At 39.6% G+C, this 24951-nt stretch overlaps 1 protein-coding gene across 2 annotated transcripts in view; it reads right to left on the reverse strand.

The window, feature by feature from the left end:
• Positions 1 to 24630, reverse strand: part of PPA2 (inorganic pyrophosphatase 2) — a 78796-nt gene extending 54166 nt beyond the window's left edge. The window contains exons 1-5 of one of the 2 annotated variants that reach the window (XM_032461153.1): positions 24399 to 24629; positions 10001 to 10065; positions 6978 to 7022; positions 2408 to 2461; positions 875 to 994 (exon numbers count right to left, since the gene is read on the reverse strand). In XM_032461153.1, coding sequence (XP_032317044.1) covers positions 875 to 994; positions 2408 to 2461; positions 6978 to 7022; positions 10001 to 10065; positions 24399 to 24579 — 465 coding nt within the window. In that variant the 5' untranslated portion in view covers positions 24580 to 24629. Of the gene's footprint in view, positions 1 to 874; positions 995 to 2407; positions 2462 to 6977; positions 7023 to 10000; positions 10066 to 24398 lie in introns of both variants that reach the window. The other variant, XM_032461154.1, reaches the window with a different exon arrangement.
• Positions 24631 to 24951: the final 321 nt, after the last annotated feature.

Genomic DNA, 24951 nt, shown 5'->3' on the forward strand with positions numbered 1-24951 from the left:
TTTCCTGTGAATGTTTATTCTACACGGGCAGCTGTTTTTCTGAGTTGGATACACCAAAGCCCCTTCTCAGATATTTTCCAAAAAACATCTTGGAATGTCATGCAAAATATTAAAATTAATAATTAAAATACAAAAATTAAACATCCAAATAGACAGATGCTCTAATGGCTTTTATAAGGATAAAGGCAGCTGCTTCTCCATGTCCCAAAACCTAGACTTCTGATTGGAATATTCTAAATTTTCCTCACTAACCTGGAAGGAGTTACCACTTCCCAGGAGTGAGGAAATGTGAGAACAAAACAAAAAGGGGTAAGAAAGAAAGAAAAGCAGTGTTATTCTGTAATAGGAATGCTGCTTTACCAATACTTAGCCATTGTTTTCATTGCTTCCCAATCAAAAATTATAGATCTAGATAGTAAATAATTAAGTCACTTAATTCAATTCAATGAGTTTTGAAAGTTTTAATAATTTAAAAAGTTCATATGTTAAAGTTTAAAAAAACAAAATTCATGCTATCATATATGAATGTATACAAAAACATAACTTGTCATATTCTAAGAAATGACTGCAGATAAAGGAGATAAAATACTTTTCACTGACTCTTAATAGCCAAGCCCAGAAAAAGAAATGTGTTTGAAATGCTAAATGTGAGTGTTCTATATGCCTAACGCCAAGAACCTGAGTATAGACATATATATAGTTTGAAAAAAAATTTATTGATACAATAAAACGCCACATTAAAAAAATTTTAAATTTACAAATCTCTCACACTGACATGTCCTCAGAACCAATTTAAATTCAAGTAGTTCACAGGATTTACAAGGCAATTTTTTCAGAAGACAGAGAAGTTTTACCATTATAACAAAAATGTTACCTGCGGGAGGGCACCATAATTCCATATATAACCCTTGTGAGGAAAGATATTTGCCACATAGCGAAGCTTGCCATCCTTCAGATCTTGTTTAATGGGATTCAATGGCTCCTCTGTGGCAATCTAAGCGGATCATAGAAGAAAGGGGGAAGGGGGATGAGAAATGATTAATCCTAGATTCAAACAGTATTTTTAAAATCTGCCATTATCAGACTAAATATTCACATTCCAACTTACTGATCGAAGATACTTTAAAGTAAACTAAGCCAGCTCTTATTTCTAATTTACCATTCTGTATTAAAAAAAAAAAACTGGAGAGGAAACATCAGATTATATATTTAGGCACTCTATGATTTATGCACTCTTTATTTCTAACACAAATAATAAAAATTACTGAAATGGCAAGAGGATAAGGATTAATCAATTTGCTATTTGTTACTAATCTTGGGTCTTCTACCATCAATCTTACAATAAAGTTAACTTAAAGGTTTTTCACCAAGTGATTTCATTTCAAAGTTATCTTTCAATCAAACATATCCGAATTGCTATGCAAAAAGAAAAAAACCTATCCTACGAGGTATACAAAAAAATAACTGAAGCCATGTTTGATTGAATAAACGCTGCTTAAATTAGGCAGCATCTCACAGGTTCTTGATCCTACACCCAGCTGGCCAGCATGATAAAACACTGTATCTAAAAGCAAGAGCAAAAGAAGAATCTAGTATCTTTATTTGTTCCTATTAAAGGATTAACAAGAAAATACTGCCAGGACTTTGTGAAATAACTGACAATTTTCCAAAGATGAAATCTGCGAAATAGATACTGACACAATAATCCTTGAATACTTGAAATAATACTTGTTATCTCAACGTTGTAGGAAAAGGCTTAAATAACTCAGCCAACTAAGTGCCATAAATTAAAGTTCACTCAGAACTATAAGGGATCTTACCTAACTGAAGATGAAACTACAAAATTCTGAAAAGCAAAAGGGAAGTTCTTAAGAGATTCATGTTTCATGGAGGAAGAGGGGGAAGAAAGCTAACCAGGGCAACAGCAGATGATCTCAGCTAGTGTTCAGTAATCAAGAGCCGGCCAGGGAGATGCTTTCATTCCTGGCAGAGTAAAACAAAATCTAGAGAATTGAGCCCTTAGAAACTAAAACTGCCATCGGCCCCAAGTATGTCTTAGTCGTGTCCTATGAACAAAACACATCTCAGAACCTTAGAAAACCCTGAAAATATTTGTCATTTTCAAAGACAGAGGAGTTGAGAAAAATTAAATTTATATGTGTATAACAAACGAGGCAGGCAAAAATGGAAAACACTCTCTTTAAAGTGTAAATTCAGCTTTGAATAATATTTTGCTTTTTGTAATTAGATTCAAAGTAAATTCACAAGAATGTTTTCCACTGTTTTCATTATAAAAAAGGTGTCACCCATTCCAAATTCAAAATACTATGGCAAACAACTTGAAGCAAAGTTTTTATATCATTATTAGTTCTCATTTCCACTTGATATTAAGAGAATATTTCCATACCTCCATTTTAGCATTTGTCCATCGAGGTACTTCTACAATCATATTAAACAAATTCTGCAATTTAAAAAAAAACAAAGAGAAAAAAATTTAATTTAATCTATCCTTTATTTTTTCATTTATCTCCTGCATGGGACTGCTTTAGTCTTTGTCCCACAAAAAACGATTAGAGTCTGCATCACATGTCTGCCTATGCCTTTTAAATTTCTTCTAAAATATTAGAGAAGTTGGTTAAAACACAACAAAGTTTATGCCCAGTCACGTCACCTGACCACCATTGCAGTGTTAGAAGTTGCTACATTTCTGGAAATATCTTTCCCAAAGTCATGACAGAACTAGAATGGAGTCAGGAAACTTGTGTCAATTTCTATTTTCTAACTAAAATAGGAGTGAGAGCTGAATGTCTCGCTTTTCCAGTCTACAAAATCAGTGTGATAATTTCCGTCCTCACTCCACAGAAGGCTGTTGTGAAGATCAGTTACATAATTCAAATAAAAATACAGACAATTATGAAGTAAAAGATTTTGAAAATTAAAAAAAACAATATTTAAATCCAAGTTATTATAGTCATAATTAAAATTAAGTCTATCGGTATAGGTGGTTATAAAGCTTACCAAGAATTTCGAAGTTTAGCGTGCATATCTAGTGCTCTCTGGTTCCCTACAGTACAAAAGGACCACTGCTTCTTCTTCTATTTCTGAACTTTGCAGAGTATTTAAAACAAAGGAGACTCTAGGCCATGGAGAGTAAAACTAACTTCCTACAGTAATGGCCTTATAAAGAGAAAGTACAGTTAAAGCTGACCTGCATGCCGTTTTGGTATCAGTAACTTAACAACTTAACAAAGCAATGGTTTAAAAGTCCCACTCCAAGCGTGGTCATGGACCAACGCTAGTTTGTAAGCTGGTTGTTACTGGTTCACTTAGAAACATTTATAGCAACTTGACGGAGCAATTTTTATGACTGTTGAACCTAATAATAAAAATTTGGTACCTGAATTACACTTCTCTAATAATTCATTTTGACTGTAGTTTTAAAGTATCAGTTCACAACAGATTAGAAATGAACATACCAAAAAACTAGTCCTACACCACAGATCACTTGTGTGATTAAAGCGATTAAATATTCTTACTCTCAATTGTGCCACACATAAAAATCACCTGGAGTGCTTTAACTGATTAAAAAAGAGAAGAAAGATTTCTAGAGCCCCACCTCCCACATATTTGAATTCAATGGTTCTGGGATGGAACAGGGCATTGCTTATTTTGAAAAGCTTTCCAGGCAATTTTAATATGCAGCCAGAGCTGAGAACCTCTGGTTTAAAGCACTGCTAAACAGTATCTGGGGCTTTCTTAATGAAACATGAATGCCATTAATTCAAAGAATGCCATTTACACAATTAAATAGACATAGAAATAGAAATTGAGCCACAAAAGTAATGACGGTTTTTAAGTTCTTCTAGATAGGGCTGAAGTTTACCAATGACAAAACGGCAGCCTCATAATGAGACAGAGAACAAAGATGAGAAGGAATTCTCGACAATTGCTCCTTAGAAGTATGTCTCATACCTATCCTAGCAACCTTATACACAAGCCTGCTGTTATGTTTCATTTCCTACGCTCTTTCATGAGCTACCCCAGCACCTGTTTAAATATGTCTGAAGTAGCTGTTAAAAAGAAAAACCTAAGTAAATGGCAGATGTTCACATAATTTATTCATCCCGGAAAGTCTGGCTATAAGAGAACAAATGCATGCAGATGAATACTCAGAGGTGACAGAGAAGACGAAGCTAGTGACAATCCTTCTGCACAACAACACCTACCAAACCTGCTCACGGAAACCTGAATTAGGCCAAAAGAACAATGGATCAGGTCTGAATTTTAAGCTGCAAACCACACTCTCCCTCATCATTTGTTCCTGATCACTAAGAGTGCATTTCCAGCCTGCCTTTCTTCTCTCCGGCTACAGTGCATACGACCTGTAATTTTTCAAAGCTGATGTTAGTCTGGTTATCCACAGATCAGTGTTAATTATAAACCATAACTGGCCTGCTGAAATTTATTAGAAAATCACAAAAATGCAAGGGGATGTGTTTCATTCAGAAAGTTGGGTATGGCTCAGGGACACTGATCTCCTCCTTCAGTTCTTTTCTTTCTCTATTTTTCCCTTCTATTTTTATTGCAGAAAAAAAAAAGATACGAAAAAGCAGTCAGTAGATTTTGTGTACTTGGGAAAAAATGAGAGAAAATCACCCTTCCAGCCTCTTTGTATCTCTTAAAATATCAAATTTTGTATTTGACACTAAAACCAAAGGCAACAAAAGCTAAAATAAACAAGGGGAACTACATTAAACTAAAAGGCTTCTGCACAGCAAAAGAAACCATTAATAAAATGAAAAGACAACCTATGGAATGGAAGACAATATATGCAAATCATATATCTGTTAAGGGAATAATATCCAAAATACATAAAAATCTCAACAGCAAAAATAAATTTTTTTTGGTTAAAAAATGGGCATAGGACGTGAGTAGACACTTTTCCAAAGAAGACATACAACTGACCAGTACCACTAGTCATCAGGGAAATGCAAATCAAAACCATGATGAGATATCAGCTCATGTCTATTAGAATGGTTACCATCAAAAAAGACAAGAAATAACAAGTATTGGTGAGAATGTGGAGAAAAGGGAATCCGTGTGCACTGGTTTGGGCGAATGTTGGTGGGAATGTAAATTGGTACAGCCACTATGACAAACAGTATGAAGGTGCCTCAGAAAATTAAAAACAGAGCTACTACGTGATCCAGTAATCCCACTTCGCGATATTCATCTGAAGGAAATACAAACAGGATATTGAGGAGACACCTGCACTCCCATGCCCGTTACAGCATTATTCACAATTGCCAAGACATGACAGCAACCTAAGTGCCCGTCAACAAATGAATGAGTAAAGAAGATGTTGTATACATACAAAGGAATATTACTGAACCATGAGAAAGAAGGAAATCCTGCCATTTGCAATAGGATGGACGGAACTTTAGGACCTCATGTTCACTGACATAAGCCAGAGAAAGACAAATACTGCGTGGCATCACTTATATATGGAATCTTAAAAAAGAAAGAGAAAAAGGCGAAACTCACAGAAACAGAGTAGAAAAGTGGCTGTTGGGGGCTGGAGGACAGAGGAAATAGGACACAATTAAAAAAAAAAATCAGGTAGTCTCTGACATATAAACTACATTCTAAGAATTAAATTTTAAGCTGGCTGTATGGATTCAGAATACATTTTTCCCAGTAAACCAACTGCTTCCAGGTTAACACACAAAGTCACAAAGTCTCCATGAACCTATGAAGACCTGAGTTCCTGAATGTCTATTCACTCAACATCAGGGCAGTGGATCTCAAACTTCAGTGCATACAGAATGCTCTGAAACACTTGTTAAACATGTAAACTAACCAGTCCTCATCAAGCAGAGATTCTGATGTAATAGATATGGAATGGGCCAGGAATCTGAAATTTTAGCAAGTGCCCCAAGTGGATCCAATGTAGATGGCTTACAGACCATTCTGACAAACATTAGTTTACTAGGAAAATACAAGACGGATGGCAGGCAAAGGTGGCAGGAATTAAACAGCCCCTCAGCTATTGTTGGAAGTGGATTCAAAGGCTGGGGTCATAGTTTCAGCCGGACTAGAGACTAGATGACAAAAAGGATGGGAAGGGAAAAGAAGGCTAAAGAAGGTGGCAGGAAAAGCTGTCTGGCATCAGAAAGATAAAAAGGCGCTGACAGCAAGAGACGGGATGATAGACATCAGTCAAATGTTTAGTCCTAAGCAAGAACTATGAAAGGTTTGACAGTCACATATTTAAAAGATATATTTAGAATGTTATTTGGTTTAGCATATAGTTGGTATAACTATTTTTTTCTTCTCCTCTACCCCTAAAAAACTTGTTCCTGGATCCTAAAACAGCCTCTGAAACCATCTTTTTCCTTTATAATAGAAAGATGATAAACTGACCCATTTTCATACCTTTACTTTAGACCATCCACAATGGTAAATAATAACTTCCTACTAATATCTGGGTTCATCTCCTGATTCTCTATGGTTTTTCACTTATAAAATGAAATGGTAAAGAAGCAACTAGAATAGTCAGATTTACTAACAGAAAGTAGATAGCGGTTACCAGGGGCTGGGTAGAAGTGGGAATGGAGAGCTAGGGCTTGCTGGGTACAGAGTTTCAGTTGGGAAGATGAAAAAGTTCTGCAGATGGATGGTGGTGACATGTACAACATGTTAAAGTACTTAACGTCACTGAACTGTACATTTAAAAAGTGTGCAATAAATAAAACAGTAAATGTTACGTATATTTTACCACAAGGGAAAAAAAAAGTGAAATGGTAATATCATCCCCAGCTGCCCTAAAGAGATACTACAGAAGAAGAAAAACATCAGAATATACATGAAAGTTTTGCAGGGAGAATAATTCAGAAGCACTTTACAAATGCAAACTATCATCAAGGTCTTTAAAGACAACAGAAGTGATACACACATATAAAAACCTTTAGATATACCTCATAGTCATCATTTCGTGCCCTCTTTGTAGGAATGCCATTTGCCTATAAAAGAAAAGATGGTATTTATGATTGTAATATTTCATGAAAGAATACAGCTGCACTGACTGAAAAGCAATGAAAATATGCCTATTGTGTAAACATTCTACTACAGAGGCTTCCAGAAACCTGATTCAACAGAGAATCCACCAAATGTCCAGTGCGTTTTCCTCTCGGCAATTACATCCCCAGTGCCTGAGCATCCAAGTGTTCCATTAAGCAAATTATCAGAAAAGCTAAATCTCTTTCAAGTATATTTTCCTAGTTTTTATAAAATAAGCAAAGGCTCTGTTCAGTCTTTATGGAAAAGACTGGCAGTTTCCAGTGATTATGCTTAAAACAGTCATTTCATTATTGAAATGAAACTCCAGGGAGCGTGACTAACAAGCCATGAAAGTACCCGACTGCACCTCCTGCCTGTGAATTCCACCAAGGTGTGATTACTATGCCGCCATCAAGCACTTTTAAATTAAAACAGAATACGTGGTGGGCTGAGAAGAAAAATTATGCCATTTACAAATGTTCACACATTATACGTAACTTTTCCACACCAAAAGGACGGAAACAAAACAAATAGAAAAGCAATTATTCCAAGTCAGTCCTGAAACATGGAATCTATTCCTAAAATCCCACATCCTAAAGTAGAAGGTGCAACAGTTCTAATCATTATGACTGGGAACTATTTACACAACCACTGTGTGTACCAACCTCCACGTGCCCAGAATTCACTGGACTGCCTGTTACATTTTGTCCTGCCCTAGCCTCAACTTTGCCTAATCCTAAGTCTCATGTTCCCCAAAACTGGTCCTCCTTAGGCAGAATATCATGCTCACTGGGATGATTCTAGACCACTCTTCACCCTACCTCCACCCCTGCCCACTACGTGATTCCCTCAAGTATTATTGTTACTGTTGTTGTCGGGTACACAGATTTTGTCATGGTACAGCCCCATGGGAGGCAGCACCCACCAGTCCCTTCTACCTTCATCACTCTGTTCTAGTTTTCCAGCATTTAACATGATGACTGACTGACTTATTTTGGGGTGTCGTTAGTCTCATCTGGCTGAGCGGGAACTGTATCTACCTTACTCACCACTGAACTTCAGTGCTTGGAATACTGTATGGCTCACAATAAGTATGCAATCAATGGTTGTTTACTGAATGAATAAATTAATGAACAAATGAATGGATGAATGCGTATGCTTTTAGCCAAAAATAGAGGTGTTGGGAGACGTGAGATATTTAGGTTGGATCACTGGCCAAAACAAAACACACGGACATGGACACACACACACACACTCACAGAGACACACACAGCAGTGTGGAGTTCTTTCTGCCCTCTCACTGGGTTCCTCTCTCTCTCCAGACAATGTGACTCCTTGTCCTGTAGCTGAACACCCACTGAAAGTAATGAGCTACAAGGATTACACAAGGGCAGTTAAGACACAGGCCCCTGCTGCTGAGCATCCTTTTTCTCAGCTCTTTCTGGGAGAATTATTTCTAGAAAGTTCTTCTAGTGTTATAGGAAATAATTACTTGTAAATATGTTTGTAAATAATAGTTTAGAATAAAATTTCTTTACTTTTGCTTTTTTATTTCAACCTGTATCAAGTCACCCATTATCTTTTGTCTTCTTGACCTCAAACCTTTAAAATGTCCTTTAAAATGAAGCCTGAAGAAATGTTGAAAAAAGAAAAAAGACACAGGCTATGGAGTATAGAGCATCTAAGTTCAAATCTCACCCTCACAATAACTAGATTTGTGACCAAGGGCAAGGCACTTAACCTCATTAACGAAAAACAGGGTGACACCAGTAGCCCTGGACACACTGACACAGTGCCAGCCAAGCGCTGAGCGCCCTACTGGGCTCAGCACTGGCAGCACTCAGGAAGTCTTCGCTATTCTCCTCCCCATCGCCATGACTATGGACAGTCCGGCCTCTGCAGGGCTGGAGGGCAGCATAAATCCCACTGTGGCGGTCCACAACCTTAGGATGTCACCCGGTATTTGGCCCTGGAGGTATCATCAAAAAGGTCACAACACCTTTGCATCTGAAGCAGTTTCCCACTTCTTCACTGGGCTCTGCCCCTACCTGATCCCCCTACTGTGTAATCTCAACCTGAATGCAGGCCTGGTTATTTACTTAACAGTCGTGCCCCTTAATAAATCTGGTACTGAAATACACCAATTAGCTGCTTGGATTTTAAAGGAAGAGCTCCCAACTTGGCGGTGATTACTAACATCCACTGTCAGCTCTGCCATCTCGCCAACCGGGCAGGGGAGCCCTCCAAACGCTCTCACAACTGAGCCCAGCTCTGCTTCAGCAGCAGAGCTCCCACTCCTACCCAACCTCCCGTCCTTCCACCCACACACCTTCAAATACTCTTCAGTTCTAAAAGAATAGCCGGCCACAGACTACCATTCTTCCAGCTTTACTCTTCTAGCACCTTTTGCACACAGTGGTTAAACAGCATGAGTTCCCTTGTCAGAAATGCTGGTTAAAACCTGGTCCTGTCATTTACCAGCCGTCTGACCTCAGACACGTCAATAACATGCCTCAGCTCCAGTGTCCTTGGAGATAATAACAGCAGCTCATGAGGACTAAGTAACATGGCACATGTTCACATGGTGGCTAGCCAACAGAAAATAATCCACAAATGTTAGCTATCTTACTACTACTAATATTATTATTATTGTTAAAAATAACCCTCTTGTTAACCTAAATTCTTAACCTTAAATCTTTATTTCCTACCAAATCTAAGCTTTGTGGACTGCTAACACCTCTTTCTCCTAAAGTCCTCCTGGAAGAATCCTACTCTTACACAAAGTCTGATTCAGGAATGAGGGTTACAATCCTGTTGTTAAAGCTCCATTGCCCTTCTTGACTTCTGACCACTTTCCTTCCTTTCGAGATGCTTGCAAAGAGCATTTGATGGTGATTCTAGAAGTATATATTTTCCTGCCCAAAACAAGTTAAAACAATACCTCTTTAGAGTCCACCTTCAGAGGAATATCATGAAAGGGGGAAATGTAGTGACCAGCTACATTCTCTGCAAAAGAAAACAAACAAAAACAAAAAAACAGGATTAAAGCAATGGACTATCTTGTTCTTTAAAGCAACTATACTCTTATCCACTTTCAAATTTTAAGTTTTTAATGCTTTTTTTCCAAAATTAACTTTAACTCCCAATTTAAAATTTAATTCAACTTTTAAAACTTGCTCCAATCTGATGGTCAAAGAGAAAAACAGGAGTCCCCTGCCTTATCCACAGGGATGCATTCTAAGACCTTAGTGGATGCAAAACTGTGGATAGTACCAAACCCTACATATGATACATTTTTTTCCTACATATACATACCTATGATCAAGTTTAATTTATAAATTAGGCACAGTAAGAGACTGTCTGAATTTCCAGCATCACTACTCCTGAGCTTTGGAGCCTTTATTAAGTAAAATAAGGGTGACCTGAACACAAGCTCTGTGATGCCTGGGCAGTCAGTTTTATAACCAAGGTGTCTGCTAAGGCTGACATAGGGATGATTCATACCCAGGACCAGGACAAAACAGGACAGCATCAAATTTCATCATAGCTGCTCAGAATGGTGTGGCCCGCAATTGAAAACTTATGAAATATTTACTTCTGGAATTTTCCACTTAACATTTTCAGACCATAGTTGCCCACTAAAACTGTGGACAGCACAACTGCAGCTAAGGGGGACTACTGTACACACCAAATCAACCGTATTTGGGTTGCTGAAGCCATTTGCCTCTCCTTGTGGCTTAAAACATCCAAAGCAGAAAATGTCCAAATTAGACTAAAGCCTCAAATATGAAAAAATCTAACTTTTAAAAAGAGATTCATTAATAAGTGAACTGTATTGAAACTGATGTCAGTTTCCCTAAGGGAAACATAACAACAGAATTCCCAATTGCCATCTACAAGCCACATGAACAGAGGTTTAAAGGTCCTACCAAGAAACATAATTTGTTCCACTCAAAGTGATAAGAATGCTAGTATTAAGGTAAGCTTGAAACACAAACATTTCAATAATAGAAATTATTTTATTCTCATTGCATACTGAAATGTATATTTTAAATACCTTTAAAAGTACATATTATTTGAATAAAACACAATAACCCAATAAGCACTTTTAGTGGAAAGCATCTGCTTTCGAAAGCTAGGCTTAAGTCAGCCACAGAAAATTCACGTCGTAATTTTCTAAGTCAGGGTATGTTTTACTTCTCGCTTTCTACTTCTCGCTTTCTACTTCTCTGGCCTAATTTTTAAATTTAGACTTTAAAATGTTTTAATAAATATGATGAAGACTGACTGATACTCCAATAGCAAAGAGTACACTTAGTACCCAAATCTTGGTTTTTAAATACCAATTCTCCAACAAAAAGAACTAGGGCTTCCTGAAGAAGTGCCTGATCCTAAGGGGTGAAGAACATACAAGATGACCCGGGAACATCTTGTAGTACCAGAAACCAACCAAGCACTCAAAAAACAAAAGGTTGGAGGTACGTCAAAGGGAAATGGAGCCAACACGAAAGAGTTCCCAAAGGCCAAGGCTGGAACAAGTTGAGCAACAAGATAAATGGACTATGGACATACATTGGTGGTAGTGTGAGATTGGTTCCAGACTACTGCAATAAAGCAAATATCGCAATAAAGCAAGTCACACAGATTTTTTGGTTCCCCAGCACATATAAAAATTATGTTTACACTATACTGTAGTCTATTAAGTGTGCAATAATATTATGTCTAAAAAAGGTACATATCTTAATTTAAAAATACTTTATGCTAGAAAGTACTATCATCTGAGCCTTCAGTGAGTTGTAACAGTGACAACAAAGACCACTGATCACAGATTATCATGACAAATATTATGATGAAAAGTCTGAAATCTCAAAATGTGACACAGAGACAAAGTGAGCAAATGCTGTTGGAAAATTGTCACTGATAGACTTGCTCAACACAGGGTTGCCACAAACCTTCTGTTTGTAAAAAATGCAGTCTCTTCAAAGTACAATAAAGCAAAGTGCAATAAAATGCAGTACGCCTATATTGAACTATAGCCCAAAGTATACAATAAATACACGAGTCCACAGTAATACAAATAAGTGATTGTATAAATAAATAAATGAGGGGAAAGAGACAAATGTTTCTTTCAGAAAAGTTCTAAACAATATACGTAGATGTTCTCCCCTCCAAGAAATGAAGCTTACCCCGACCCCCCTGAATGTGGGTGGACTGGATTTAGCGACTTGCTTCCAAAGAATAGACTATGGAAAGGGAAAAACATTTCCATGGAGAAACCTGACAAGCAATACTCTTAACTAAGTGATCAAGGTTAGCATCACCCGTGATAAGTCATGTTCACAGCAGGTACTTCCTGATATGCTGTGATGACAAGGGTACTTCACTTCTGTCATATTCTTCCCCCAAACCCATAGCCCCTGTCTCATCATGAGAAAAATATTAGACACACCCAAGTTCGTGTGACATTCTACAAAACACTTAACCAATCCTGTTCAAGTTTCAGGGTCATCAAAAAAAAAAAAATAAGAAAAGACTGAGAAGTTGTCAGATGGGAGGAGACCAAGGAAATAAGATTAAACGCAATGTGGTACCCTGAATTGGATCCCAGGACAGGGGAAAAAAAACCAAAAAAACCCAAAAGCCTTAATGGAAGAACCAGTAACACTCAAATAAAATGTGGAGTTCAGCTAATAGTGTGTACCAATGTTGATTTCTTAGCCTTGACAAATGTACACTTGTACATTTGGTAATGAAGATGTTAACATTAGAAAAAAGTGGTAAGATATATTGGAATTATGTACTACCTTTGTAACCTTGCCAAATCTAAAATTATTCCAAAATAAAGTTTGTGTAAACAAAAACAAGCCATGGCTTCAGTCCAATAAAATCAGAAGTATATAACTTAACAATGGCCTCCATTCCACTAAAATTTTATTTCCTCTTCTCAAGCTGTGTGCATTTTCCTTAGCACTTATAAGTAGACTAAGGTTCTTGAAGGAGATTTTTCTGCTGTTTGTTTTTGTTTGTTCTGTTATGCACTCTGCTGGATCCCCAGTATCCAGGAAAGTACCCAGCACTTAGTAGGAATTCAATAAATATGTGCTGAGCAAATATCTCTATTACTATTCCATTTTTTTCTTACGAGCTGTTAACGTAATTTTTCTTTTCCCAACCTAGCAACAAGGTAACTCATGAAGGATACTGGTGCACAAAGCAGGATAAAGCACACAAGAGAAAAATGAGAAAAACAGACAAGTGGCAAAGGATATAAAACTCTTTTTATGATCTATATAGCTCTTTTGCATAGGATGAAAGGTTCACAGGTTAAAAAGGATGCACCTTAAAAAAAAACTTCTCTTTTGAATATCACATATTTCAAATTCTCTACCTGATTTTAAACTCATCTATGAGCAACACAAGAACAGAAGAAATGAAATTTATCAGTTTGTTGCATGATTATTTACTTTTCTATAAATAAAAATATACTTAAGTGGGTCACATTTACATATTTTCTATTAAAATAAAATACAGTGGTGGGAATTGAAAATGGTATAGCAACTTTGGAAGACAGTTGGCAGTTTCTTATAAAGTTAAACATATGACCCAGAAATCCTACTATTAAGTACTTAACCAGAAAAAAATGAAAATTTATGTTCACACAAAAATTCGTAAGTGTATGTTTATAGCGGCTTTATTCAAAATCACAAAACTGGAAGCAACCCAAATGTCCAACTGGTAAATGGACAAAGAAACTGTTATACCCACACAATGGTGTTTTACTCAATAGTATATTAGTCCGTAATAAGAAGGAGTGAACTACTGATATACACAACAAAATGGAAAAATCTAAAACGCTTTATGCGAAGTGAAAGAAGCTAGACTCAATTTCATTTGGATGACTTTCTAGAAAAGGCAAAACTGTAGGAATAAAGAACAGATCAATGGTTGCCAGAGGTTGAGGGCAGAGGGGGAGGTGACTCTAAAGAGAGACAGGGACATTTTTTTTTAGTGATAGACTATTCTATACCACAATTGTGAGGGTGTTTAAATGAATCTATATTTCTATTATAACTCAGAACCAAAAAAGTAGTGAATTTTTCTCTATGTAATTTTTAAAATAAATAAATATGGAGCAAAAAAAGGTAGTTAAGAAAAATATAATATATTAATGTATAAATGGAGGCATTTATTCCAAATAACAGTCACCAATCTATGATTCTTTCCTCTGCTTTAAGTCACAAAGATAAGGTAGAATTTTGAAGAGAAGTAAGACAAATCCTTTAGCAGATTACTTCAGTTGTTGTATTTGGAACCTATCATTGTGATGGAAATTAACAATAATCTCAGCTCTAAGAATTCAGGAAGCTGTACAAACCAGGAGTTTGTTATTAAAATTAATGAAGTATAGCAAACTTGACAGAATAGCTGGGCTGCTTTTGTAAATTAAAAGTTAATAGCTATCTCTAGCACATTGATTGATTTGGTATTAAATTTCCCTAAAGTTCCAATGCTCTCGTTAACTGGGGACAAACCCCAACAAACTTATTTAGATGAAAGAGGAGCATACGATAACTCAAGTACGGGGACAAACGGGACTAGACTATGCTGTGATCGCTAAAAGCCAAAGATTTATGAGAAGTGTGCTTAGACATCTGTCTCTTTAAACTGGGATCTAAATATCTTCAAACACTAAGGTAACGCCAATATGTATGCTAAAATTATTTTCTAATTGCCATTTTGGAAAGTAAAGAGAGTATAAACGTAAGCGAATAGTTTGATTCAGATAACCGTACCCACTAGAAGCCATTTGGACCATGAAATAGTTTATTTACGTATTTTAACTTCTTTTTTCACTTAATGGAAGTACTGGGGATCGAACCCAGGACCTTGTGCATGCTAAGCACATGCTCTACCATTGAACTATATCCCTCTCCCCCAGGATCATGAAATGTTTTAAACAAAAACATAATAAGAAAGTAAGAATAATTTCTGGGAAAAATAAAAATAAAATAGGGCCTTAGATCTCTGATAGTTATAATGCTTTGATGGGTAATATACCAACACATTTGCACAGGAGCAATAAAAACAGAGGCCAAGAGAATGACCTGTAGTTACTGACTGAGCTTAAAAAAGTCACTCAATGTCTCTGGAACTTAACTTTCTCAATTTCCTTCAGTCAAGCAATATACAATTTCGTATGTAAAGGGCAACGTACTAGGTGCTGGAATGCAAACGTGCTAAAAAGCGAGCTATGCCCACAGCTAAGTAAGGCAGGGCACGCGCTCCACATCTTCCGCATCAGCGTCACCCAGTCAGTTTAAAGACAAAGGAGTCCTCTTGGCACAATCAGAGCGCTAATCTTTGACCCAAAGCCCAAAGGAAGAATAGGAATCCATTAAAAGTTTAGATTCTAGAGTCAATGCTATAAGCAAGCTGTCAGGCTCGATGTAAACGGTACCACTGGCCTCTAAAGGCAGGTTTAAAGATAGGTCCAGGTATCCCCTGCTTTTTGAAAGTTTGCTTGATGCCACTTCACTTTTACAAAAGACTTACATTAGTACCTGTTCTCGTTGAGAAAGAAATCCGAAGACGATTTTCGCTTTTACAAAAAAAGGCAAAAATCAAAAACAGCATTCATAGTTCGTTTTTTAGCAGCTGCTACAGAGGCAGTGCGCCTCACCCCTAAGCAGTGAGGGCGGCCCCGCCCAGCTCCTTGCCAGGAGCTACGCTCCTCATCTCAGCATCAAGCTGCCATAGCTCTAAACTGTGTCTGTGAGCATCTGTGTTACCCTCAATTTATTTTGTGCATCCGTTAGCAAGATGTGTCCTAAGGCACGGCTTCTTCGCTTTACGCCATTACGGCTTATGAAAGATTTCGTAGGAATGCTCCCCTTTCGGACAGCAGGTAGGTCTGTGCTACCTATCCTGATCCCCTTTAAAATGAAACAGGTAATCTATATGATACCTATGAGCCGCAGGAGAGACACGGTACGTGCAGCAAGCACCTGTGGCAATGTTTGCCACTCGTTAAAGACTGAACTGAAGTACACGTTAGAAACAGCCCTTTCTCAGAGTAAATTAGTGGTAAATCTTAGGTTAGAACTCCATTATCTGTAGCTCAGACTGGTTGTTTCTTTAGGGTTGAAACCAAGTTGTTGTTACCAATTTACTTTTTTAAAATATCTATTTTGTTGTTGTTTAAACCAAGCAATGCATGTGCATGGTTAAGAAAAAAAAAGTCCTCACTTTTCTCCAATCCAGTTCCACTCTCAGAGCAACCCAATCTCACCTCTTTTACTTTAGGTCCAGAGGCTGTCTTCATTTCTCTAAATAATATATGGTTGGTTTTTAATTCATAGTTTTAGAATATTATCTGCTGATCCCAAGTCTGAGAGGTAAGTCTGACCCCAACCTATGCCTCTTAAATTCTCTATTGGCCAGTCTTAATACTAAAGCTTTATTCCTTGTTCCACCAAAAAGATGCAGTATTTCTTGATTTGACTAACTGGCCTTTTACTTCTCTAGTCCTTCTTCTTCTCTCTCCTAATTTTTATTTTCTGCACTTTTATTTTTTCATTTCAAGGCTAAGATGTTCTATAATCACACTGAGTTTTCTGTGCTTTTCCTGTTAGTGTATTTCCTAAAAATAAGAAAAACCTGGACTGCTTGTTAAACAGATCTCTGGACCCCCATATCCAGCTAATCAAAATTGTGAGGGAAATCTGGGTATCTATATTAATAGCACCCTCTCCCCAGTAATTCTTATAGTCAGGCAAGGTTAGGAAGTATTGTCTATGTGTTGATTTTTGGCCAAGCAGAATGTTATAAGTAAATTCTCTTTCCTGTTCAGTGTCTATTTTAACTTGTGTTTCCAATTTTCCTCCTTCCATTGTCAGTCATAATTATATCTATAAATTATTCAAACGCCTCACAGATTCCATTAAAACTATGGAATGCTCTCTTTACCCAAATATCTCCCTTTGGAAATCTCATTCTTCCTGCTGCAGTCTGGATTGGATGCTCTCTTGGCACCCAAAGTCTCTGCTTCTTTGATCTCCAGCTTAGATCTGTTTTCCGGATCCCACGCATTCACCTTTTTTGGTTTACTTACTTGTTCTGCAGGAGTGAATCCCTAACTTGTATGTAAGAAAGGTTGCATGGGAGGTAAATTTCCCAAGTCCTTAAATGTCTGGAACGTTGATTCAGTCCTCACCCTACATTACTGGATGCCTGAGTAAATTCTAGGAGGAAAATTATCTTCTCAGAATTTCAAAGGCATCAGATCCCAGTTTGATTCTCAGTCCTTTGGAGGTGACCTGTTTTCCCTCCCTCCCCTGCCCCCAACCCCAGAACTTTCAGGATCTTCTTTGTAAAAGCTTCAGTTTCCTGAGATTTCACAGTAAAGTGTCTGGGTCTCAGAACACTTGGGTACTTAAATTCTTGGATTTCTTCTATTATTCCTTTGAAAATTCTTCATTTTGTCTGTTTTTCCTTCTGGAACTCATATTAGCCAAATGTTAGACTTCCTAGATTAACCTGTGTGTCTCTTCTTTCTATCTCTCTTTTCTGTCTCTTTGACATTTTGTCCTACGTTTTGATTGACTTCTTTACCATATATTCTAACTTTTCTGTATTAGTTTTCTAGGACTGCCACAACAAATGATCACACACTTGGTGGCTTAAAACAGCAGAACACCATTCTTACTGACCACACTTACTGACTTATTTGTCTTAACACTCAGATGTTAATTTCCAAGAGTTCTTGTTCTTCGAATGCCTTTTCTTCATAGCCTCCTCTTCCTTCTCAATGGGTGCCAAAGCTTCTGAAATCTCAGAAGACACCCATTTGACTCTGAAAAATTCAAGTTCTCCTCTACTTCCTTTTTTTCCCTAATGTTAGTTTACAAGGTTTCCTTAAATTCACTCATTCAGTAAATATTTACTGACCACATGTACTACACCAGGCACTGTTTTAGGTACTAAGTATAAAAATTGCTTGCTTTTATGGAACTTATATTCTGGTGGGAGGGGTGCAAAGAAGCAATGAATATGAGTATGTTTTTAACCACATCAAGTCCAGGGCAAGAAAAGAGTGAATAATGGAAGGAGACAACATTTTACATTGAAATGTCAGGGAAGATCTCTCTGGTAGGCAGCATTTCAGCACAGGCATGAATGAAGTGAGGAAGTGGGTCAAGGATACTCCAGGGAGGAATGTGGCAGGAAGGGCAAGTGCAGAGGTGCTGAGGTGAGAATGAGCACGGCACGTTAGAGAAACCGTACGGAGGCCAGGATGGCAGGAGCACAACGATGAGAAGGAAGAGGGGTAAGCAACGCATTCAGAGAATTAGGTGACCAGTTCTAGGTCACACGGGACCTTGGGTTCTGTGAGCAGCACCTGGACATGATCAGACCTCAATTTTTCAAGAATCAAGATGACTCTCATGTGGAAAGCAGACTTCAGAGGGGGCTGGGGGAGGCAAGGTGAAGAATCAGGAGGCTCCTGCAATTAATTAGTCAAGTGAGAGGTGACAGTGACATGGATCTAGTGACGAGGGTGGGGGTGGAGACAAGTAACCGTCTTCTGGATACGTTTCAAAAGCTGGACTGAAGGGAGAGACACAAAGTAGATGTGGGGTAAGAGGAAGAGGGGCCACAACAATGAGCTGTGTTAAGTTAGGTGTGAAGACAGACAGGGATAGTTGGGCGGAGGCTGGGGGCTCACGAGCTCTGTTCTTTACACGTTAACCTTGAGATATGCCTTAGACGTTTCCATGGAAGTACAGAGTACACTTCCTGGACATGCAAGACGAGACTCAGGCCAACGTTACAAATCTGGGAAGCAGAGATGGTATCTCGAGCTATGGGACCGGATGTGATCATCTAGAGCAGAAGCAGTAAGACTGCCAACTCTGGCCCATGGGCCAAATCCAGGATGGCCTGCTGTTATTTTTGTAAATGAAGTTCTGTTGGAACATAGCCACACCGATGCCTTTCTTGTCTGGTGGCTTCTGCCCTACAATACAGGTTAGGTAACTGTGACAGAGAGTACAGAAGTTGTGCTAGAGACGACAGGGTCTGCGAAGCCTAAACTATTTACTACCCAGCCCTGGACAGAAAGGGCCTGCCAACCCCTGCCCTGGGGACAGAACAGATAGGAAGTGAGCCGAGTACTGAGTCCGGGGCCATTTCAAAGGTTAGAGTTCAGATCAGAGGATCCAGCGAGGGAGACTGCTGAAGGAGATGCCATCAAAGTAAGATAAAAGAGAGCGTTGTTCCAGATGGAAAAAGAAAAAAAAAAGTTTCAAGGAAGAGAGCGGACTCGACTATGAAAAATACTATTGAGAATCCACACGAGATGAGAAGTTACAGTTGATCATTCTGTTTGCCACATAGATGTCACCTTCTGACAAAGCAGTCTGGTAGACAGAGTAGCAGCGATGAAAACCTGGCTGAAGGGGATCCCTCACAATTTGGTCTAAATTTAAGAATAAGAGATGAGAAAAGGCTGATGTGCATGCAGAGAGGCTTGCTGAAGGGCCCGCTACCCAGGGAGATGTCTGGGAGAGAAGCTCCACTGGGCGTCCCCTAAATGCCAGCGTGCACAGAGCTTGGCAGGGCCGGCCACACTCAGGTCCTCCGAACACCCTCCAAACACTTTCTTCAATTTCTAAGGGAGGAATCAGCCATCCGCCAAGCCCCAGGAACACCTGCGAGCTACTCCATAATAAAACCAAAACGACCTCCCTGTGTTAACCCCACGTCACTCTCTCACCCTCTCTCCCACCTGATGTCGACAGGTCTCGGAGGTTGCACAGAGCAGTTCAGGGCTCCCTAAACCGCGTCCCCTCAGCACGTGTAGCTCCTCGTGCTGCTCCATCAACACCCACACTTCTACCTGTTTTCCTTCTTTTATAAACATTCTGAAATACCCAGCTCTGAGGGATCCTCCTTGTTTGTTGTTCTAGTGTTATCCTTTTTTTATTCACCTACTATCACTGTAATAGGGTATTTACTAGGAAGGAGCCAAGGTAAGCACTTGTCATCCTGCCATCTCGTCTTTGTATTTCACTTCGTCAAAAATCAGACTACATGCCTACTAGGCATGGCTAATGCCCTCTGGCAGCCCCACCAATACACACGGGTATCGCCAGTGTCAAAACCTCCCCTTCACCTGGACTGAAATGAGATCTTATTCTAGCACTTTGTATGTTATCCATGTGTTTTTCTCTTATAACAGCAAGTTGTATCAGAAGGAAAGTTTGCTACTTGTATTACTGAGTGAGAAAATTGAATGTGATTGCAAAACCTGTGTCTGGTTATATATCTATTATATACACCGAATAGCTACAGGTAACCAAGTACCAACATACTATTACGTATTATTACTAAAACTACTTATAGAGATCCTTATGGGAATCTGCAGCAACAACGAAAACCAAAAAATATAACTAAAGTTTCTCTATCTGTGCAGTAACTATTATGTCCTATTCTGTTGATTCAAGTTCTATGATATGAACCAACTTAAAAAAAAAGGCATAGGAACTCATGTATTTAAGACTCAAACAATGTTTTGTGCATTACTCACAGGAAGTTTTATTAAGTCCAATGTATGGTACACTCAATGGCAGATTCCTCCTACTATTCAAATGATGTACTTTAAAAAGACATTTCAACATAAGCGTAGGTTTGATATAAATGACAGAACAAATTCATTGTTAAAGAACTACATGATTTATTCTCATGCTAAATAAATGCAACCTGAATTATCTGCAGCACTGTTTCTCTAAGTGAACCAGTTGTCTACTCCACAGTAACAAAAATCCAAACTACAGAAAGTGTAGCTTCTCCTCATCCTTTCAGAAAAGTTAAAAAATCTAAAATAATGAATTTTCAAGTTATCAACAAAACCAAAACATGTAGACTACCAAAAGGATATTGGTATGCAGCTGTCTTTGGTCCCAAGAGTGCTGCAAGTCAGTGCTCAGTACTCTGGCACCTCGGAACTAGTAAATTGGGACATACTCAAAATGTGTAATTCTATCCACTTCCCATTGTCCTTCACCTTTCACAAAACATAACAATAAGAATCCTGGTCTTATGTCAAAGTCAAAAGGAAAAAAGAAATAATGTATATTAAATATTAACCATGTGCTGTACATGAGACACTGATAGTCTTTACACACGTGGTCTCATTTAACTGCCACAGCAATTTTGTAAAATTATCAGTGCTATCTCTATTTTACGGATAGGGAAATTGAGCTAAGGGATGCCTGAGACAGTCAAGCCAGGCCTACAATCTGAGTGTTCTGACTATGAGTCTAGAACACACCACTTTCCAAACAGAATTCCATGAAACTCTGGAGTTACTAAGATGTCAACAACTATTCTGGGAAACAGGCTCTGGGGCTCAAAAATCTGGGACAAGTTATTTTATACAAGAATTTCCAAGAACTTTAATATGTACATTGTGACTCCCCAAGGTGATAAAAATGGGAAGTGTTTGGCTAATTTATTAAACATGAAGCCCTTTGTTTAAAGAAAACCTAGTAACATACCATGGGATGCTTGTGATCGAGTAAATAGTTTGAAATACGATCACGGAGTCCAATTTCCTCTTTCCATGGTTTAATAAAATGAGGAACAGAGAGGTTAAATTACTCACTTAGGGCCACACAAAACGTTAGCAACGTGGCCAGGAGGCCTGATGACTCCTGCCGGGACGCTCTTTCCCCTCTACCACCCTGTCTCGCTTCAGTACTATTTCTACAAAGTTCCACACCTATTAAAAGGAAAAATAGTACTGCATCTATTATTTATTCTAATTCTCTGAATGGTGGTAAAGACAAACCATTTACAGAAACGAAACTCAAAACTCGTCTACCTCCCAACTGCACTAGTACTTCAGAGACCTGGGATATCTCTCGAAATGTGGGAAGTGATTCCACCGTGATAATGCTAAATAACGCTTTCCGGCCAAGCAGCGCTAGCTATCCTCATGTTCTTTGAAGTGGGAGAACTGCTGTCTACCACTGCACAGAGACACTGCCAGAGTTTAAAAGATCCAGTTTGTGACCATCTTTACAAAGAGCAAACTGTTCAGCTGTTTGTTGTTTCCCCCTTACCTCCTCCTCCGACCCTAACGAGGTTTCCTTTCACTTTGGCCCACCCTTCCAGCAAGTAGCGAGCAGTCCCGGGCCAACGACGCCATCTGGCGTTTAGTTCAGGAATTGTTTAACCCAGCAATACCTTCCAATTCCTGTCTCACCACCTGGCCCCTACCCCAAATCACGTTCTCCTTTCTTCCAATTCTTGCCCATTTACCTCAGTAAAAAACCTTTTTTCTTCTTTTCTGTCGTTTATCCCAACTCAGTGAAATACTTATTTGTGGTATTCTAGTTACAGAAAAATGAGTCTGAAAATAACTTGTAAATAGAAAAACAAATGACAGCGAGAAGCCAATATAGCCCCAGAAATGCCCTAACAGAGGCTCTGCCCCAATACGGAAAGTTAAGAGTAACTATTATTCATCCAATGCCTCCAAGGAATGTCCGCAGTAAGAAGGAACTTAAAGATCACTGTTAGGTCAATCGCTTTATTTTACAGCTAAAGAAATTGGCCTCGGAAGACATGAAGCAATCACCTGCCCAAGAGCACACAAGTTAATGTAGAGCCATAATTAAGGCCCAAGACTCCCCATTCCAAAGGGGCTATACCATATGTTCCAAGATACTCAAGACTGTTTTTCCTCAGCCAACGTTCAAGTAGAATTTTTTAGAGTTTTAAAATTTTCCTTAATTAATTATATTGATATTATGAATCCCTTCAGGGCAGGGCCCATAACTAAAACCCCAGTGCCACATCTAACAGTGCCTAGTGCACTTCATAAATATTTATTGACTTTTTTGTCTATTATTTATTACTGTATTTATTGCAGATCTAGAGTATTTTCATCCTACTATGAGTTAAGACAACTTTTATCTACTAAAAAAACCTCACTTATTTTGGAACACTGCTTCTATGGAAAGCTGTTCCTCAAATCATAGACTTTTGCGACAATCCATTCAGAAATTTGGGTCTTCTTGTTAATGGTTCCCCTCTACCTAATTAGTCTTGAAAAGAATATGTAGCATAGAGGAAAAGGCAAACAATTTCGAAGAAAATGGGAATTTCAGTATTAGCTGCATTATAACCACAAAACTAAACAAATTCATTTTTCTCTCCTATAAACTACTCCTCAACCCTAAGCTCAAGTAGGACACATGTAAATATTTTTAAAATTACAGGGATCAATAATGATCACAGCTATTAATAATAATAACTTATATTCTAGACCCGATGACTAATCACTTTGTATTCACTATGTCATGTAATTCTTAGTCTTATTTTCACAGATGAGAAAAACCAAGGCTCAGCAAGTTAGGAAACTTGTCCAGGGTCACAGAGCTAAGAGCTAAAGAATCCAGAATTCAAGCTGAGATCTGAAAGTCTCCAGAGCTGGAGGTCCCTACAGGTGGGCGATAAGGCCAGGCCGACTTTACAGGGGAAAGAAAAAAGTACTACTCCCCTCAGAGCTCTGAAATCAGCGAGGCATGAAAGCAACTCAACCAACCTCACTATTTCACGTCATAGCCTACACAGTGAAATATCAGGATGCAAAGAAAAATGAGAAGAATGAAGATCTTCACTGGCCAGGTCAGTGCCCCAAGTGGCCTCGCCCTCTAGGCTTGCTCAGTTTGGGGAGAAGAGGCCACTCTCAAATCAATATGGCTCTTGATCGTGGATCGCATTCAAGGTGCAAATTTGAGAGAATAAATTCATGCTTCTGGGAAAAGAGCCTTCATCAGAGTGCCCCCCCACCCCATCCCCGAAAAAGAAAAGTGGACCAGGCATCTCCGAAGTTCCGCCTGCCTCTCCCATCGCGGGCGGCCCTCCCCCAGGAGAAGCTTTGCTACGCCCACCGGGAGGGCGGGCCGGGGGCGGACTCCGCTCCTTCCGGTTCACCACGACGTCGCGCGGACCCAGAACGCCGGCGGCGGCTGGGTTAACGGCTGCCGGCCGCGCCAGGTGACCGCGCGCTCCCACGCGCTCCGCCCGCGGCTCCGGGAGGGCGGCTGGCAGCACCCAAGGTGACTGGCGCGGCTCCACCCTGCGTCTCAGCGCTCCGCGTATGGGGACCGAGTCCGCCGCCCCCATCGCCGGCAGCTCCCGTGGCTCAGCGCGGGCCCCCGCGTGCGGGAAGGCGGCCCGAAAGAGGCAGGGATGGAGGCCGCGCGGGCGCACAGGTCCTAGCACGAGCCTGCGGCCCTCCGCGCGGTGGGCCCCCGCGAGCTACTTACTGAAGTAAAGGCGGTAATCGGGCGAGTGGGGCTGGCCGCGCTCCTCCGTGCGGTACAAGGCCATGGCGCGGCGCGGCCCGTGCCCTGCGTTTGCTCCCCGCGGCAGGCGGGCGGCGGTGGCGGCGGGGACGCCCACGCGCCGGGCCCAGTTCGTGCGCAGCAGCGGCAGCAACGCACGCATGGCGTCGATTGCGGTCCGGCTTCGCGCGAGTGGTTCGTCGGGACCGGCCCGGCTGCGCGACGGCGCCCCCTACCGCCCGGAGTCGTCACTCCAGGCCCGGGGCTTGGATCCCCACCCCCACCAGGCTGGCCCTGGGAATCCTCGGAGAAATGAGAGAGCCCAGCGAATTGCCAGTAAAGCACACTGGAACCGCTGCGAGACCCGGGTTCAAAGACAAGCAAGACCAGGTCCACTGCCCCTGAAGAGCTCATTGCCACTTCCTAATGCATACATGCATTAATTCCTTTACTCACTCAGCCAGTCAGTATTTACTATCATAATAGTGTTTTATTATAATGATATAATATCGAGTGATTACTCTGTCCCAAGCAC

The sequence above is a fragment of the Camelus ferus genome, chromosome 2, assembly GCF_009834535.1.
Source record: "Camelus ferus isolate YT-003-E chromosome 2, BCGSAC_Cfer_1.0, whole genome shotgun sequence".
Lineage (NCBI taxonomy): Eukaryota > Metazoa > Chordata > Mammalia > Artiodactyla > Camelidae > Camelus > Camelus ferus.